General features: G+C 37.3%; 1 protein-coding gene across 1 annotated transcript; it reads right to left on the bottom strand.

The window, feature by feature from the left end:
- Positions 1–7,808: 7,808 nt before the first annotated feature.
- Positions 7,809–14,222, bottom strand: tbx2a (T-box transcription factor 2a). The gene is made up of 7 exons (XM_079451291.1): positions 13,500–14,222; positions 12,542–12,809; positions 12,037–12,183; positions 11,383–11,459; positions 11,121–11,284; positions 9,449–10,053; positions 7,809–9,055 (listed from the first exon to the last, which is right to left on the bottom strand). The coding sequence occupies exons 1-7, from the start codon at positions 13,856–13,858 to the stop codon at positions 8,618–8,620; spliced, it is 2,058 nt and encodes a 685-aa protein (XP_079307417.1). The 5' UTR covers positions 13,859–14,222; the 3' UTR covers positions 7,809–8,617.
- Positions 14,223–20,566: the final 6,344 nt, after the last annotated feature.

Raw genomic sequence — 20,566 nt, 5'->3', positions numbered from 1 at the left:
TGATATTCAAAGTCAGGCAACACTACTGTCAGGCTAATTCCTCTGCCTGAAAAGAGATGTACGCAAAGAGCAGAATGTCAAAAATAAAGTCATGATATAAAATGAATAGTTTATTGACCAGAGCCAGAAATGTTTTTTGTCCAACCCATAGTTTTATTGAAGACATTAAATATTTTAAATACTGTATAGCTTATATGCAACATTAACAAACCTTAGCGAAAACATTATGAAATGAAAATTAATATATGCTAAAGGTACACATGCAGAGAAACACACACACAAACCGACACACATTTGAATCAGTAAATCCTTCACCACCGAGGGGCATTTCATTGTGTCTCCAAGTGTTTGCGTTACGTTCTTTTGTGACATATTCTGTTGGTCATCAAATGAAGCGACAATGGCATTTAACAGAATCCATGCTATGCCGCTCAGTAAGAATGGCTTAAAGAAATAGTTTCATAAAGAGCAGCTTGTCGCGTCTCCCAATGGTCTTTTCAGTCCATTTATAGTGTTTGTGGTTCATTTCCATGAAATAAGGCATTTTGTGTTGTGTATATAATTTCTGCTGGTGTTTTAGGTTGTTATAGATATATTCGCATATCTTACTATTCATGCATTGCAAGGTAAAACTTATTTTTATGCATAAGAAAATATTTGTGTTATCTTCAAAAGTAAAGTGGGTTTTATCTTTGGTTAATCGGAATGCAATGACAAGAAGGTACACTCAGGTACAGGAGGGGTAGTTTGGATAATCTGATGGGATAATCTGCATTGTCTGACCTGTTTCTCACAGGTGATTTACAGGATAGTACATCTTTAGACACAATCAACCTTTCTCCATTACGCCACACGACAAGTTAATTTTTTAGAATTAATAGTGAAATTGTTAAAATTATAGAATATATTAAAACTACACAATAAAACTATATAATAAAACAGATGTTAAAACTAAAGAGTTCGTAGATAGAATAGCACGGAATCATTATTTAGTCTTTATTTACTTATAATTATTATTATAATTATTATATATATTATTATTATTAGGCATTGCTTAATCCAGGCATTGTATCAACCTTAGTTATTTTAGGGTTTTATATAATGAGAGAGTTCCTATGCTGGCATTTTATGGACTGTTTTTTTTCATCAGTCTGTCAACGTCATTCACTTCGAAACATTTTTAGTCTTGTAATGAAATAAAATGTTAAAACAATTATATTTTTGGTTGAACAAACTAATTTCATACATGTAGGCATACAATTTCAGATCAAAAGTATGAAATATTTGAATGGTGACGCATGTGTGCGTCCTAATAGTCAATACTTTTTGTTGAAGTGCTTGATGTTTTGTTACCTAATGCAATGACATTTGTACATTTATAATTCTGTTCTCCAAATATGTTTTGAGTCCATATGTGCAACACAGAGAGAACAATACCAAATCATTGCAATCTTCTTTCTTAATAATACCCTTAAGACAACAAATGAGCTTGCCCACCGGATAAGAATGTATTGAATCTCTTTAACATCTTTGCGATCCGTCAGATAAGAACAAAGCAAATAAACACACACCCCAAGATTCCTCTAAATCTCAGACCTTTCAAACTTTGATGGATATTCTTAGACTGCCTTTTCAGGCTGTTTTGTGTTTAACTAGGCTGTTTTTTTAGATTGTTTTCTCATAGTCAGTGTTCCCCAAAACCTATACATCCATCATTGCCAAAAATGCTTCTTCAGCATGTGCTTGTGTGTGTGAGTTCTTGTGTGTTTAACTAGTTTTTCTTTGCACATCGGCGTCACCGTGCAGACGCTAGAAGCTTGACACAAAGCAAGCAAACACATAGTCTCACCTTTCATCCTCAGCAAGGCACATCAGTGACAACTGTCACAACATTAACCGGGTTAAGTAGCTCACCTTCACACCCCTCTTCATAAACACACACAGACACACGACTCTACATGTTTAACTTGCGTTGAAAGAAAACGTACAACAAGGTGAGATGTCTGAACTGTCAATCATGACCTGCAGGGTTGCAGAGGTTATCTGATAGTCGCACACTAAACAGTAAACGCTCTTATTCAACATAACTCACTTCTTTAGTCTGACCTCATCTACATTGCATAACTCACAAACGGCTCATATCTTCTATTGTCCAGTTCAGACTTACAGCATCCATTACCCCTCCTGCAACGAGAGAGCCTGCAGCAAATACCCACTGATATATATCAGAGTCTCTCTGCCTCTAATTCCAACAGTATATTTGTGAGTCGCAGTACATCTGGAGCCTGTACACGGGGTCAGCAGGCCCTCTTTTATCTGAAAGGGTGATTGTGTCTTATCTTATCAAACAGACTAAGAGCAGGCGCTCTATCGGTCATAAATTGCGATCTTGTAAGCAGAGCCTTGTAACAGGGAGGATAAGTGAGCTCCAGGGGCATTTTAATGGTTCTTTTTGAGAGTTTCCACAAGTATCTCTGTTAAATTCACACATTGAATGTAACTGACACTACGAGAAGGCAATGCAACAGTACCCGGGATAAAGTGTCTTTTGGAAGTCAACATTATTTCTGAGACTTAGAAATAGTAAGAAATCAAGAGTAAAAGCTGCCTTTTTTTTAATACTTCATGCTTCTCAGATTTATATCCTGAGAAAAAGTTATGTCATGTGTGTCTTCTTAAGAATTCCTTGAATACCCAACTTGCCCTCGGTTTTGCCAAGGTATGTTTACTACATGAAATACGTGCCATCAAACACAAAGTTCATCATTCAGAACTCCATTAACTCCCCTGAACAATGTAAGAGAAGCCATTTCGTAATAAAACGACCTTTGTAGCAGTCATCAAGACTACAGAATAAACACAGGGATATCCAAAATACAACCAAACCATATGAATTTGTGAAGGGACTAAAGTACGTCGACTGGCCAGAGTGTCTGTCCTCTAAGACCTTGATGAGATCACACACAGTGGCTGGCTGAGATCTGTCTAATATGGGAGCAGCTTGGATGAAGCTGTTAGACCTTAAGCTGTAGCTCAACCCTTAGATTAGAACCTTCTTAAACCAGGGATGAGGCAATAAATCCCCTAGTTTGACTTCAAGCGCTGGCTTTAGGTGATCATCCAGAAACTGTGATCAGATAAGCTCAAGGTATCTGAAAAAAATACCTGCCCTGGTTGAACAGGACAAGTTGCTTGTGACCAAATGGCGGTTTCAGCCTAGCACATGTAGTATAGACAGCTATGCTTATGACCACAATATTCAGAGTAAGATATATTTTAAATATCACAACACATTCCATAACACTAGAACAAGAGCTTATGTGGGGTATGAGCTGGTGAGGTGCACAACATCAACCCACAATGATCCTGGGATTACAGGTAAAAAGATTAACAAAATGTTTAGGATATGAAAAGTGTGTTTAAACAGACACACGTAAATGTCACTGGATATGTAAGTGCCTTAGTATCTCTTGGTAAATGGCTACTTAATCAGCTAACCTTCTCAGTCCATTTTTCCGAACCATACCTTCACTCTTCGTTTGCTCCCTCGGTTTAAAAATGTTGCTTTAACATTAGCATCACAGCATCGCATTAATAGATCCACATGGAGACAGCCTCTCGCCTGTCACGCAACCAGCAGTAAGGTTCAGTGGCAGGCTATTGTGAGTCAGGTTTATTTTATATGGAACACATGTCCATTAATGACAGACACAGAGCACGCGTGGTTTGGCTGCCCACAGTATTGTGGGAATGATTACAGGGGTCCGGGGGAGGGTGCTTTGACATTAGCATTGCTTTTGATCATGCTGTTCACCAAGGTGGCGCTGAGGAAACTCAGAAGCGATGCTGGCAAGGTATGGATGCTAAAAGGTTCCCAGACATGGCAGAGAGAAATGGAGGTTCTTGTGGGAGCCTCAGTATAATAATTGGAGCTGGTGGGTTCCTTGGCACAAGGATCACAATTGTGAAAATATAACGCAAAGGTTGTTCCTGAGCAGCACTCCAAAATCGCTATTGGTAGAGGGTTTCACAATGGCATTCCAGCTTGTCTTTAAGAGTTCTTAGATACAGTTTAATTTATTTTGCACTTGCTACTGTAGCAACACTTTTCAGCCAATCGCAACCCAATAGTGGAAGTTGGCCCTCAAATAATGGGTTGGGTGCCTTCCTCAAGGACACAGTGGTGATGGAACAGGTTTGTAATAATAACAATTTTTCAACTTCCTTGAGCTATGATGGGGTTAAACTGGAAACACTGTTATAATGGTTTCAGTGGTTTTATTTGCTGTCAGAAGACGAGTACACTCTCGTTATAATTCCTTTGAATACCTTTACAATAACTTTAAAATGTGCTTCTTGGTGAGCTTTACATGCTTCCATGTTTCATTCAAGTTGTTGGTGTATTGCTTGAAGACATTTCCCATAAAACAGTCTTTCCGTGTTTGGTATAAATTAAGTCTTTACCAAAAGACAAAAACATAACATATGTGTTAATATCTCTTTTCAGATATTGAAAGCCTTAATTTACTAAAATATAGCATGCGTTGTGTAATAAACAGGCAAGAAGATAAACAGGGGACCCTTGACTCCACCGAACACACTGTTAGCTCAAATATCTAAGACGGTCTTTTACCAAGCACCAACATTTCAAGCCAGCTGATCTAAAAACCCAGGCAGTACCGACATCCTTTGAGTCATTTAGCAGAATGAAATTAGAACTGCTTTGCTGATCACAGTTTACTTCACTGAAATCTCAGTGGGATCTCATGTTGACATGAGGCTTCCTTCAAACCCTCTTGAAACCACCCTCATCAAAGAGACCAAGAATTTCTGTATAAATTGACTTGAACATTCGTGATCAGATATATTATTGGATACCTTTCCCTGTTTCCCACATAATGGCCTTTGTGGAGACAGCTGGGTGCAGTGAAATGCAGATTATCTGTTAACACAAAAAAGCTTTTTAAACAGAGATCTGGAGATAAAATAACAAAGATTTAAGAGAGCAAGCCCAAAAAGTTCACCATCCCTTGCATTGATATGCTTATTTAGATGTGCAGTGGCAGTCTAGATAGAAAATATTGCTCTATCTTTTACTTTCTGAATTTGTTTAAAGCTGTGAAAGTTTAGTATTTCTGTTTCTACCAGTCACTGTCAAGTCAAGTGTTTCTACTGTGATTGTTTTATGTTTCAGCAATGTGTCTCAAGACACACGCTATTTTAATTGTATTTCATTTCTTAAGTTTGTGACATGAAACAAACGATCAAAGAAAGACACCAACTTGATGGACAGTTTTGAGTGAGCCATATATCAATGTGAAGAGGAAAACGTTACTCAATAATAATTCAGTGACACTGCCTTTTTTGGATTTCATGTCAAATACACGTCTCAAAAAAAGATGAAAGGCACATATAATATTCGATTCACCAGCAGAGGGCGATATCACCAAAAACTTCCTGTAATAGTGTCGGACCAATAGTGCCGAAACGTTCTTAGTTAAGTATACCTTCTGTAAGTCATATCGGAACGATGGTTGGTCTGGAGCGCTCTTAGCTAGGCCTAGGTCTATACCTTATCGCCGTTGAGCGTTCATTCCCTTAGTGGCCACTTTACATCGCAGTCTATAGAAATACAATTCTAAAGTTAAATAGCCTACACTAGTATTTCCATGCAAAAAATATAATTGTCTGTACGCTGATGGTTGTTAGATAATATAATAGTATTATATTATCTAAAGGTGCATCAGCTGGCAAACCAAATCATTTAGAGAGAGAAGAAGTTTGTAAAACTTCAGGGACACTACAACTTTTTCGCGTGCGCTTATTGAATTAATAAATACACTATAGTAACTCATATTATGATTATATAAATTACACAGGTGTAATAAAAAGTATGCTATCTCACGGCACACGGAAAACACACATTCACTCACTTTACATTAAGTTTTTCAAGTTTAATTGCAATAAAAAATATCTTATTGTAGGGCTGCATAGTTGTTTATATTATTCCCCTTTGATATTCTAAGTCTGTTTCATAATGTTGATTGTATTTTAATGTAAACGCGGCCATAAGCTACATGCTTTGTTATTTGCTGAAATAAAGCAAGCAAGTGGCGTGACCCTCCTTATGACCCAAAGTTTGGGAACCTTTGTTATAAATGACCATAATACGTGTAGCGGGTTGATACATTTGGCCATGATATTGCGAGTTCGCACACTCATTTCACATTTAAATAATATCCATGGATTTAATTTGCAATTTGGTTTATTTTTATCCTGTGAGTCATAAATGAAACTTCAACTATTTCTAAAGTGCTTATTTTATAAAGAGCGCCACAACCTCACATAACGCAGTGAAGCATTGATTGTCGAACGATCGATATCCATTAATTCAGCACCACAGCCATGGACAGCACCTGGCAACGTGGGACGTATAAGTAACTTCCTACGGTATAGTTCGGGAAACACGCCTAGAAAATGTATAACCGTAGTACTTCGTAGTGCGCTAAGAGAACGTTATCGGGAAACACAGACAGACTCGGTCTTATCCACCATGTATCAAACACTGCTTTCTCTGCAGGAAGCAACAGAGAGAGGACCCCCACCGAAACTGCAGGTATCTAGTAAACGCACACTGTCGTCCCTACCCTATATGAGATTGAATTATGTATAATGGTATAATAATACAGATAATAATGCTATTGTTTCTGCATTTTTAACTTTGTTGGCATTCATAGTTCTTTGTGTTAAGTAGCCACACTTGTTTGGGATACGCTCTGGGGAAGCTACGGAGCCAAGTGATCAGTCAACGACTAATTGTTTTAGACAAACAGTTTTTCTCTATGAGAGTGTAAGGGCGAGAATTTGTCTCTCTTAATTGGACGGAACAGAATTGAACAATAGGTTCGCTTATGGTTTTAGAAAGAGAAGAAAAGAGGGGGAACTCTAATTATCAACATGGACTGTGGCGATCCCGTTTGCCATTGTGCGCGGTTGTTCATAAGCTGTGGCCGGCAGGCAGACGACAGGCGCCGGACTCTGGACAAAGAACTGTCTGCTACTGGAGCTTTGAGGCGTCTCTCTCTCTCTCTCTCTCTCTCTCTCATTATGGGGGGGGGGACACACGAGTAATAATAAATTTCATAAAATGTAGTTCAACTTTCTCTTATATTAGTGGGGATGAAGAGAAAATCGTGGTGAACAGAAATAAGAACTAAAGAATGTACACGGTCTGTTGCCCATTGCATCTGGAGCTGTCTTACTTCTGCTGCATTATAATGAACAAACTGTGCAACAATTTATAACATAATTGTTAAAAAAGCTTTGTTACCGTAAATATTTTCTTTAGCTCTGAAGATGAATAGCTTCACCGAAAACTACATTCCGTTGATCAACAGATGGTGCAGCTACATAAGCTATCGCTGTAGGCCATGTTCTGCAGTTACATCACTTTAACTACACGCATGTTTTGCATTTTAGTAAGCACGGCATCATTGTTTATATGGATAATTATAGACTTGGTTTTAAATCACATATAGTTCTTGGGGATCAGTGGAATCTCAGCTGATACTAAATCGCACGAGGCAGAAAACTGGAACTTTATTCATTTGATATCTAAACAATGCCAACAACCTATTCGATATAAGCGCACTCTGATTAAATGTCTGCAGAAAATGACATTTTCTATGCGGCCTATTTGCAATATTTATCCGCTTGATTGCTATTTTAAATGTTTATGCTCAGTCACTGAAAAAAGAAATAAAGTCATTTCTGACAGTCCATTTATATAGCTATAAGTACAAACGACATAATGAACACTTTCGTTTTATTTAAATTGACAGAATGCAGCAAAAAATATTTACCCGAAAATCCAGCACCAATATGTTTAAATAGATAGCTCTCGTATAAGAGAAAATACAGCCTAACTTTATCAATGCAAGATTAAAAAGAAACCTGAGTTTTCCCTGACTATGGACTATAGCGGTGTTACAATGATCAGCAAACGAAATTTGAAATCTATGCTACAACCTATCATCGGATATTTTGATTTACAGTGGCATGTCCTTCACGTATCTTGATAAAGATCTAGACACTTTAGTTTTCCGCGCTATAGATAATATTCGTTTTTGTAAATGGGGAAAATATATATATATAAATGTAACAAATTAAGACCTAATAGTATTTACATACAAATATACAGTTTTTAATAAATTAAAATCAGTCTATTTCAATCCATTTACCGTATTTACAAAGCGTGTTTTACTTTTATTATAAATAATTATAAAACAATGTCCCAGCTGCTTAAACGTCCACCATCCTCAGATGTTGTCAGAGATATAATTAATAGTCAGTTGAGAAATATAAGCCGAAAGGTGTAGGCCTAAAAATAGCGTGTATACATGAAACGGTGAACTGGTGAATAATCCATAAACGAGATAAGGTAAATTCGGTCCATAAATTCGTATCCAAAATTTAACACGTTTGACAGTCAGCATTGGGAAATCCGTAAATGCAACAGTTTCCCACGAAATCCAGACTGTGATACACTTGAAAAGGGATGTCGTAATGTCTGAGCCATCATTTGTCAAGAGTCAAGGTGTGCGTTATAGCGTCGTGGTCACTTTGGTGAATCGCCTCTTGGGGAAATGTCTCTGTGTTTCTCCAATCCACTAACTAATCTTTGTATATTCTGCAGTTCGTTAATGGAATCCTTTACTGATGATTTTGGAGATCCTGAATTGTGGCAGCCTCCAGTTTTATGGCTTTGGTGCTCGGATATGGGACTGCCCTCTCTGCTGCCTGATTTCGATGACTCTGACTCCGCATTCAGAGTATTTGGCAAACCTGTGGTTAGCAAGCCCGTGCTCTGGGGAACAGATACTGGTATCTGATAGGGGCTGAATCGCAACCTTGGCCGCGTGCTGTTGAGAAAGGGGTTCCGACCGAGGGAGGACGCGGCACTGCCGCCAGGGAGAGCGGAAGCTGCTGCAGCTGCAGCCGCCATGTATGTGTACGGATAGGATAGCAGTCCCCCGAATGGTTGCATGGAGATGCCCTGAATGTAAAAGAAAGAACAATTATTTCAACTTTTCAGATTAACGTGGATAAAAATATGGCTTAAAAATAACATCATAATAGTCTATACAGTAATGTTGCGTAATAGGTTATAGAAAGAAACGCCAGTTGCTTATACGTAAATACATTGTAACTGTTGGTTAAGGCTTGATTCCAAATACAGCTAAATTTTGTTAAACACAAAAAATATATATTTTGAAGAACCAAATTGCCCCCCAACGACATGAACGACATGAGAGTGAATAAATGATGTTATGGTTAAGGTGATGCATTTTTCTTCTTCTAAAACTACACCTTTAAATAGTTGAGAAGCAAATCTTTAAAGTTAAGATTTTTATTAATAGTGCTAATGCATATAAACCAATTATCATACCTGAGATGCAAGCATATGTTGCGACAAGTGGAATGGGAAAGGGTAGGGTGAACCGGTACTTTGAGAGGAGAGGCTGCCATTCTCTAGTCCACTTACTCCAGACATAGAAGCTAACAAGTGTCCCATGCCCATAGTTGAGAATGCACTAGGAGCCATAGCAAACTGGCCAGGGTGAAATAAGAGTGGTTGTCCCGTGTTCAGTGGGTTAAAGAAATGTTGATTGTGTAAACCAGAGAGAGCTAGACTTTGCAAGTGACTTGCACTAAAATGTGATGGGCTTTCTGTTTGAACCATCATAGGTGAGACCCCTTCTTTGACTGACCGATGGCCCACACAGTCTCCATCCTTTTTTGAGGTATCTGATTCTTTCAAAGTTCTTCCATCCAACTTGTCCTTCTCCAGGTTTCTGATACTGAAAATTGAGTCATTTTCCTTCCTTGAATCCAAGTATTCGCCCTTTTTTTCTAGGTGTGATTTGTCCTTGACTCTTTCTTCACAATGTGGGCTTAATGGCGATGGTGGTCCCTGGCCTGGACTACTAACTCTGATCGACCTGTCATCATGTTCTTCAAGTTCATGGTCACTTTCATTGCAGTTTTTGTCACCTGAAAAAATAAAAATATGTTGAAAAATAAAGGCGTTATTATGAATTGGTATTAACTCTCATTGATATTTATCACAGCAGTTTATGTTTACTCCTTTGGATTAAACTGGTAAAGGAAAAATATTTCCCACATGAATTCCTTTTTTTGGTTACTAATTTAATCTATGACACAATAAATGGGATCTTTTATTAAATAGGTTTCACAAAGCTTGTAGGAAAATTCCTAATAATCTCTTAAATGATGTGTGATGACATTCAGATGATAAATGTGCAGGCTCAATGCAACAAAATTTCAAGTTATCACTTTTGGATACACAAGCCTGCAACCAGGAGCGGTTGGGCAGCTAACTTTTTTACAGAAAAACCCTTATAAATATTTGAGATTTACATTTTATTTGAAGAGCTACCAGTACATTTTTGCTGGATAATAATTGATTTGCAAAATCTACACCTTGAGCTACAACAGCCATGTTGGAAATTGGACAATGCAAACATTTTCTCATACCAACAAACATCAAATATGAAATTAAATAAAAATCTGTATACTTGTTTAATACAATACAAATATTATCGATGAAACAGTGAAATAGTAGTCATAATAAAATGGAAAATTCACCCCCACATTTTTGATTAACCTAAATTAAAATATAAATGATTAATAAATATACAATCTTATTATAAATCAATAAAATTGCATTACGAAAATATTAATACGAACCAAATCTGTTTAAATATCTGTCATTAAATATAGTATATGCCTTGCCATCTTGTCAGCTCTTTAAACTTATATTGTACCCGCTATGTATACTTTGTTAGAATAACTGAGATAAGTGAAATCTACGTTTAGGCACATTATGCATTTGCGTGGCAGGAAACTATGTTTTTACACTTTTGTGTAGGTTTTATCTTGCTCGTTGCATCCTCGTAAATGCAAAGTAATACTGATGCACTAAAAATAGTAATGCACAATAGTAATAGTATTCCTGTCAAATGCGCACAGGAAGCCTATGTTACGTCTTTGCAGTAAACACTGAAAGGTTGATAGAACATGGCCATGTTTGCTTTTACCTCTGGAAATGTTGAACTTAAGAGGACTTGTAACTGGTCCATTTGGCGAGTGAACCGAATCCCTCATTGTTTGTTCGCAAGATGAGTCGTCTGAATCTCCTCCATCTCTATCCACTTTGCCTTGATCGTCATACATGCGCATTGACGGCAGAGCCAGTTGTTTTCTACAAAATAACTTACAATTACTTTACCGTAATAACTACAGCGATTAAAAACATAGCCGGTGCATAGTCAATGTTTTAAAATAAACCGTTTAAAATACCTTTTCTCTCTTCTTCCATTTCCCGTATCTCTAAATCCTTTTGCGAATGGATTATGATCGATTTTCAGTTGTGTGATCTAGCCGAAAAGTGAAAATACGTTTATTACATTTCCACATTTTCCTGCAGGCTGTAACCTACTCCAAATTTCAGGGTTTAAACACTGAAACTGTTAGGTCAATATCAATGTATTTATGATTCAAAACGACAAGATTTGTAATAGAAATCAAAAGCCTACCCAAGTTAAATAGACACAATACATAATACTTTGAATTACATAAGTTGAAATACAGTGTAACGTCAGTGCTGTGACCGGCCTGTAAATGTTATCAGTATGGCCACCATACACAGTCTACTGCAATGCCAATGCGCTTGAGCAATAGGCAAAAATGTTAAAGACAGCAACATGTTATTTGAGGAAAAACTTTACTAAAATAAACTAGTAAGTAACGATTCCTTTCTTTTGCTAAAAAAAATTAAGACGAATGACGGCAAATAGAATATTTGACAGCAAATTAATTTCTGAAAATAACAAACGACAAAACTATGTTTGTGGGCTCTACAAGCTATGAAATAAATACATTGAATGCAAGCTTAATACAACGGTCAAAATAATCATAATCAAACACTACAAAACGTTATTTCTAGTAACTTACCTTGTCATTCTGATATGCGGTGACGCCTATAAAATCCGTTTCAGGAAATACATACGTCCTGAACGTGCTATATGGGAGTTTCAGAATGTCGTTGGCTCGAACGATATGAAACCTGGGCTGGTACTTGTGCATTGAATTCAGAATGGTCTGAAACATTAAAACAGTCTGTTATTGATAAGGCTAACCTATTCGATCAAAAACTAACAGTAGGTTGTTTGAATGACACAATGAAAATAAAGATGCCCTGTTGCATTTGATCGTAAGGCAGCCGCTCTCCAAGTCTTTCATGCTTCATTTAGGCAGTAAAACACTTTCTCTTAAAATTCACCTTAAAACATTTCGGTCTAACGCTTAAAAATGCCCAAATAATTTTCGAAACCACATTTAATAAATCTTAAACCCCATTTAACTACATATTATTATGCATGCATCTACCACCGAATGGAGCAATCCCCCTCCTAAACAAAATTGACACCAAAGACTTGTATTAATGAAGTAAACTTACAAAGCCATGTTTATCCGAAATATTGTTAGTCAGTTTGAGTTTATTGAATGCAACAGGCTTTGCCATCCACTGTTCACCCGTGGCAGGGCTATCCGGGTGAATGTACATTCGTTTGGGCATCTCCGGATCGGCCTTTCCTGCAACGATCCATCGAGAGTTGTGAAATTTGTATCGACAGTCGTCTGCTGCAACAATATCCATCAAAAGTATATATTTTGCTTTTTTGTCCAGGCCGTTCACGCGCACTTTAAAAGGAGGAAACATTCTCCTGTGGACGGAACAAACAGACATAGAATTAAGTGGCTGGAGTCAAATTCCTCCTTTGGAATATTTAATTGACATTCCAAATGAAATGAAACAACAAGAAATAACGTTCGCCTAAAGTTTCAGTCATTCACCAACAAGAAATTCCTGTCCACCCCACTTGCCACAGTGAAAAAAACAGACAACCCCATTCGTGACGGACAATTTCCTTGCAAAATAGTTCATATTTTTTAAGTCGTGAGACATTTAAACTTTTATTCTTATCATTCTTCTTCGTTGGCAATAATTTGGACGTATCATTTTATTTTATTTTTAAGACGTCAAAGTGTGTTGCATTTGAGTGCAATTATTTCCTATTCATGAAACATTAACCAATGAACTTATGACATTTATGTTACCGTTTTAAAACAGAGAAAATCTTGTTGTGAATCAGACATTTAATGTAGGCTCTCATAGGCTTTTGACTCCGTTAGTATCCATGGAGCATTCGATGTAATTTTAGTAGCCATGGAGCATTCGATGTAATTTGATCCATCTAATAATAAAATAAAATATAATATATCTCCATTTGAGCTCTTAACACTTCCAAGTCTATTGATTTGAAATAAAATGGTAATTTCTGTGCTAAAATAGACCTTGATGAAGATAATGCATAAACATCGTAAAATGTTAAACCTCCTAAAAAGGGCATTACCTTCCCGATTTTGTGATGACCATTTCGGTTCCAATTTTGTGGAATTGATCCCAGAGCTCTTTAGCCTCTAATGTTACTTTAGGGTCGTCTTCAACATCCTCTTCAGGCTCGATGTTTTTGAAGGAGCGGAGATGAGCCGCTTGGTGGTGATGACCCAGCGCCGCGTGCAATCCAGCCTCTGCCGCGCTGGAGAGCGCATGATCCGCCAGCGGTTTACCGAGACCCGGCGGCAAAGTGAGAGCTGGGAAGAAGGAGGGTTGAGCCGCAGCAAGGAAAGCTGACATGGGGAAGTCGGCCGGCCTGTGCGTGTGAAAAGGATGATAAGCCATAGCGTTCGCTGTAAAAACGGGATCTCTCATCGGTGCATCCAAAGAGCCAGAGGAAACTGTAATATTCTGAAATAACTTCGCCTTTGCTCGCGTAAGTCCGACTGACTGTCGCCCTCTCACAAGCTGATAGAAAGGATTGTTTCGCTAGTGCAAAAAAAAGACCGCTGGCTTAAATTCACTCCCGCTAAAGATGCTACGATCCCCGCACAGTTGTAATATCCTTCAAAAGAGCAACATTAACACCTCTGTCGAGATACACTTTTCCATGTGTCCAAGTCACTGTAGGAACTAAAACTGATGAGGATGAGGTCGTGAGCGGAATTGGAAGGTCCTTCCCTGGCCACTGTGTAACTCTGTCTGTCTAACATGCCCCTTCTTACTGGATTCTCGCACTAATGAACCAAGCAGTCTTGATTGCAGATTTTACGCATTCTGGACCAATTGTGGAGCTCCATAGGCGTGGTTCTGACAGCTCCAGCCAAGATCGTCAAAGGGGGGTTGGCCAGAAGGTGTCGGAAGCATTTGCAGTAAGAAAACATGTCAACAGAATAAAATATTAACCAATGACAGAGTAGAGCACCGAAGATCCCACCCCCAAACGCATAACCTAACAGAATGGTCATCTGGATGCGTGCAGCCGGGTGAGCTTCTCCCCAGCTTGTGTTTTTGTTTCGTCAGTTTTAAAACGTGTGCTTCCTCTACGCGTCCATTCTATAACACGGACAGTTCATTTTTAAGTTTTGTAACTACACCGAACCGCGATACATAATAAATGAACGCTATTTTAACATGTTTTCAACGTTTCAGTAGCCCGAGCTAAAATAGGAACTATACAAATACCGACAGCACTTATAATGCACAATAAATGAAAAAAATCCGATCTAAGTATAATTCGATACCTTTTATTTAGTCATTTAAAACCGTTCGATTCAAGCATTTGAATGAAAATCAAGATGCATTTTTTTACAAACCAGTAATACCAGAATACATTTTAAACTAAACAGAAGACAGACTAGCACGGACGATTTATTTTCGACGGGAGAATCGGACGTTCAGTTTAAGGATTGCTTATGCGCGGCTTTTCGATTATAACCTGACATGAACCACAGATTTAAAAAAGTCATAATAAAGTGTGTTTTATGTAGGCACGCATTGCAAGTGTTTTTCGATAGTTCACGGAACTGTTTAGGAGTAGGTTGTCTTATATCGGCCGACGGGGTACAGCAGAGCAACGAGCTAAAGCGCTATAAGCAGTCGTGTACCTTTAAGAGGCTCGTCAACAGATCCTTGATTAAGAGGGACTCCGTTTCTTAAAGAGCGCTTGGCGCCAGTCGGCTGGAGTCCCACAATAAGAACCTACTCCTGTCAATTCATATTTTGTCTCAAATTATCAAACAGCATGCTCCCATCCATGTTCTCAAAAGCGAGAAAATTGCACAGAAATCATTTAACTTGTGCCGGTTTATTCCCGCAAAATAAATCCAGTGATAGTAGCCTACAATGATCAAATGCCTTGTGTTTTTTAATAGATGTCTATTCAATTCAAGTCAAGCCTTGCATGGTTAAATCACCGAATGATTACATGGATCTTACATGCATAGGGGTCCAAACCCGCTCGGTGTCACTAAGAGTTGCCTTTCATTTCTTATCATTAAACTCTTTTTACGTCGACATATACTTTAGTCCTCAGAAATGACTTCCTACCCAAGAGCACAAAACAGGGCTGTAGTGGGAGGGAGGCAGGTTACCGCTGACTTAATACCGTCAGAAATGAAGTCGGTCTCCGGGCTTGAAGTTATGACATTGCGAGCAGCTCGAGGTCTGTTGTAATTCATGCTTCCCGACAGTTATGGGTGAATCTCTACAGATCTTCGGTCACGGGTGTATGAAGACAGATCTTACAACAGGAGGACGTCAAATGAATGTGTTGGATAATCCTGTATCGATATTAACAACCCGCATGTTCCTCTTTGGTAAGAGCTCTGGCTTACTTTTATTGTGTGGTCAACAAAGTTAGAATAAAGCAACGCAAGTGAAATTTGAATTGTTATGTAAATGTATGCAAATCTCTAAGATTTAAGAACAGGGTTTATGTGATTTCCTACATATGAAATAAAATCTTAATTGTATATTGAACCGAAGCTGATTTATTATTCATATTGATTGTGTATTGTGTGTCTACTTGTACATGGGGGACTTTCGAATTGTTGTTTTATTGTAATCTCTTTTTTAACAATTGTGATTCATGTATTTATTTTGTTTGTGTGTGTTTACATAGGCCTACATACTTAAATAAATAAATAAATACATTTCTTCCATGAATTACCAAAGCATTATTGTATGCTCGGGTTTGAGGATTGGAGTAAATCAGACACAAAATCGAAAGTGTTGTCACATTAAATTACTAGTAACCATAGTCTAAAACAGAAAGGTATAAGAGAGGCTTGCAGATTAGCCGCACATGACGTAAGCTAATGGTTTTACCATGTATACATTCATCAAGGTAATTCACTAAAATCCATAAGGAACTGCGAGTTATTTATGTCAAAACGTACGCTAAAATCTTATCTACCACAAAATTTCTCTATGCTGTTTTTTTTGCAGGTGCTTTTTAAAGGGCGTATTTCATTCTAACGTTCTAGTTCTGTTCTCCCAAACCTTTAAGACACTATTTGGGGCTTTTAGTGTAGCTTGAAATGGGCAAAATGCGAACAATCAAAATACAGGCCATTATTAGGATCTATTGTAAATAAATGTTCTGATAAATTTGTGCAAAACAAAAATGTCGTGCAAGGCTAAGTAGTAAGTAATCAACATGTCACCCAAAAAATGTTGTATTTATCCTGTGGATCAGGTTCTTGGAGCCAGACCGTCTAAGATGTATCAATGTTTTTCATATTTCTCCAGACCAAGAACAGCCCAAGAGCTTCAGGTGTATATTTTAGTCTAACATTTTACAAGATGTTTTAAAAGCCAAACTGGACGGAATTTGTTCATGAATTAAAAACAGTTCTGTGTTGATGTGACATCCAAAACGAAAGAATAGACATTCTAATAAAATATTTGTATCAGCATGGCTGAGCAAGGTGTGCACTATTTGGTGCGCAACAGTAGATAATGCTGCTAAATTTCCTTATGAACTTTTAAACGTTTGGGCTCTCGAGATCGCAATGTAGCCTGCATGCATGTTCAAACACATATGTAATATGATTTTTTACAATTATTTTAAATATACATTCATGTACTTTAAATGTATTTGCAGGTGGAGATTGTTGTGTTGGATCAACATATGTCATAAAGATGTGAAAATATATATGAAATACACGCAAAGGACTGTGAATAATGTGTGTTGGTTTGATCTCTGTATACAAGCAAGCCTCACGCATGGTGTTAAATGTAACAAATAATGAACATCGCAACAAAGTTTGTTGTTAATATTTAGATTTACCATATATTCTACCAGTGCTATTTTTTTATTTCGTAACAGGTTTTCTGTCAGTGTAATAGCACATAACTGCATAATATTATTTTTTGAAGACATCCAACTAAGTTTCACAGATTGCTAAAAAATACAAAACTCGTTTTTAATTCTGGCTAATGCACGAAAGTATTTATAAGCACCGCGGCTTAATGGGTGTTTCATCAATTTATCATTACATGTCTTTGGTTTAGTTGACATTGCATATCAGTAAGTGATATACAGAGTCGCTCAAAATATTTTACACACAAAAAGTCGTCTATTGGCATGATGAAATGTGTAGTCTTATAAAATCTAGTCTTGTTGAAGCATGCTCCTGTTTATTCCTCAATAAATTGCCACTTTTTGTTCTAAAATATTTAAACGGAATTCATGCACGAGAAACAAAATCAATTCTACAACTATTCTAAAATGTGTTTATTCATTATACTTGTATGGGATATTATTCACGCTTCAAATATAGAAGCTAACGAGCTATTTAAAAAAAACCTACATTATTTATATTTTTCGCCATTGTTATTATTATTATTTATAATAAAATCCTTAGGGTTCAATGTTTAAACAACTATATCTCGCCTAGATAAAGTATTAAAAGATCACAAGCATTCACACCTGTTGATCTACGGATTAAATACGAATGTACATGCAATTCATGTACACTGATGTGTGTGTGTTTGCTTTTGAATCATTGTTTACTGCGTAACAAATATCCATATTATCTTCTCAAACAAATGTCTTATATTTAAAGACAATGAACTCCCGGTTTTATTTGGGAAATATCACCCATCTTTGTAGGGAAATATCATCCATCTTTAAGTCATGTCAACAGTTCAGACATGGCACATCAGAGCTTTTGATCATATAGAGCCATACACTGTGATAGTTTTGGTCTGAGGCATCTATGTTTTCTTTTTAAACAAATGCATTCATTTTATTAAACGATGATTCTTTCCTTTAAATGCATATAAAAATTCCAGTAATTTATGTTAGTCTTGGCAAGAGGAAAAAATGTTTGGGATACCTCATAAAGGTCATTCTTGCAGCCAGCCTCTAGGATGAGATTCACCACTGATCAAAGGCTGGTGGGAGTGTGGGGGAGAGTCAGTTCTCTTCTGGGTTGGATTGTGCAGTGAATGTATTAACTTCACAGGTCATGTCTCCCCACATCAGGATTACACCTCTCAGTGGAATGTTGTAGATCTAATAGTTTTTTTAACAAATATTTGAAAAACTGGCTAGTTAATACAAACACAGGTATCTTAGCCCAAGTTAGCTTGTGAGGGAGGGTTTAAAGGGAGACCTGGTTGGATGCTGATTGTATACATGGCCATATTTTTCCAACCAGTGTTACACATTAGGAACTATCCGCTCATGTTGCTTTTTGTTGAGCTTAATGTACACACATACCCGCTGCCTCTCTGTGCATAGACTGCAGGCATATGACAGTACACGTCTTGGCTAAGTGAGAGGTCCCACACAAGAGGAATGGTTCCTTGGATACCGGGAGTAATAACTCGTAATTACAGCCATACGATGAGTTGAGTTGAGGGGTGGGGAGGACAGGTTATGGGACATTACTTGCACCTCGTCTCTTCTCAGCCTGGCGAGTAAGTCTATTTGTTTTGTTTTACAGTTCAACACCAGCATATACTGTAACTGTTCTCCTTCCGGACTGCCGTTAATAAACCGTACAGTGATTCCTTAAAGACACCATGAGGAAAACAGAGAAAGAGAATCAAAGAGAGACGCAGATAAGAAGAATGAAGAATGCGAGAGGTGTTCTGCATTTTTTCTTACCCACTACATTCAGCCATTCCCTCAACCCCTGAATGACCAGCTCCATCTTCAGCAACATCAGAGGAGCGAGCCGAGCAGGCAAGAAGGGGACCATCAATCTCGGCTCCTTTCACCTCTCCGGTCACAGTCCACACCTGGGACACATTCAACATTATGTTAGGTCACCCTGGGCTCTGATGGAGTCACTGCAAGGTCAAAACTGTAAAGTAGAAATCCCATTCAAACACTTAGTGAGCTCTAAGATTAACTTTATTTCTCACATTTAGCCAGCTCAGATTGCACAGAAAGGGTTGGCCTGGTATGATGCGCAGTTAACATGTAGTAAAGTGAATGCAGGTTAAAAGTGACATAATGATGTGGCCTCTATGATTGACCAGAGACAATGAAAAAAAGAGATCACACAGTTCACAGTATCAGATCTGATAATGTTTAAAACAAGTTAAAAATGACCCCAAATTTTTATTTATATTTAAGTTACTATACTAACCTTGCTACATTGAATTGGCCTTGCAAAAAATAAACAAATTCTGCACTGTAATAAATCTACTCCTTTGATATATTATGTTTTGTTCACAATTACCAAAACACATTTCTTAATACCTTTGCCCATTCTCAAATGTAAGTTTTTTAATGAAATTCTTTGAAAATAAGAAAAATTTAACAATCAAAATGTTTTTTATCTGTGCCCAATATCAAACAATGCTTAAACAACAATGCTCAAAAACAAATGCTCAGATCATACACTTTAGAGTGGGATACTTTATACATTTTACAAAGCAGTGAAGAACACGCTGATGATGCCTTAAGCTGTTTCTTGTACATAAAAATGCATTTATGGTTTACTGTTACTTATACTACTGAATTTACAGCCACAGTAAAAATAAAGAGACCGTCGAGAAATTTAATTTAGGCAGCATTTCTATATGTATTGAGGCCATTTCAGTTCAGAGTCTGTTGAATTTCAACAAAATCTCAGGAAACATAAAGTAACTGTGCTAAAAAGGATCACATCATTTCACAATAAATGTTACATATAACAATAATGTTGAATCTTTTCCTGTGTACAAATATTACTGTTGTATTGCTTAAACGTGAATATTAACTTTCTTTGCAGTATTTGAGGTCAGAAAAAAAACCCAGTTCATCTTTTCTGTCATTTTGACCTGTTCTCCAGTTTTCATTTTCCCCAATGAAATGCAAATAGAAACAATATCTTTATTTGAAATTTGGGAGAAATATTGTTAATAATAATAATTTTATCTAAATACCTACATATAAATAGTATATTTTAAAGTCAGAAAAAATGGTTTTGAAATGTTCTTAACTTTCCCTGCAGCTATATACAGTAGATAATGCAACTTTGAATATCTGTATTCTTAACAATCGCATGCTCTAAACCTACAGTACGCAAACTGCAAACACCTGCAATTTTCATTGCTACAAAGCCGCTGTACAAGAAAACT

Source organism: Barbatula barbatula (assembly GCF_947034865.1).
Source record: "Barbatula barbatula genome assembly, chromosome: 2".
In the NCBI taxonomy this organism is placed as follows: domain Eukaryota; kingdom Metazoa; phylum Chordata; class Actinopteri; order Cypriniformes; family Nemacheilidae; genus Barbatula; species Barbatula barbatula.
Note: the sequence above shows the minus strand (reverse complement) of the source record. Positions and strands in the feature narration are given on the sequence as shown.

Excerpts from the sequence above, each read along its gene's own strand:
- tbx2a (XM_079451291.1), bottom strand. The coding sequence starts at position 13,858 with ATGAGAGATCCCGTTTTTACAGCGAACGCTATGGCTTATCATCCTTTT. Across the intron at positions 12,810-13,499 it reads GTCATCACAAAATCGGGAAG|GAGAATGTTTCCTCCTTTTA; the intron begins GTAATGCCCTTT and ends TTCCGTCCACAG. Across the intron at positions 11,460-12,036 it reads CCGCATATCAGAATGACAAG|ATCACACAACTGAAAATCGA; the intron begins GTAAGTTACTAG and ends CTTTTCGGCTAG.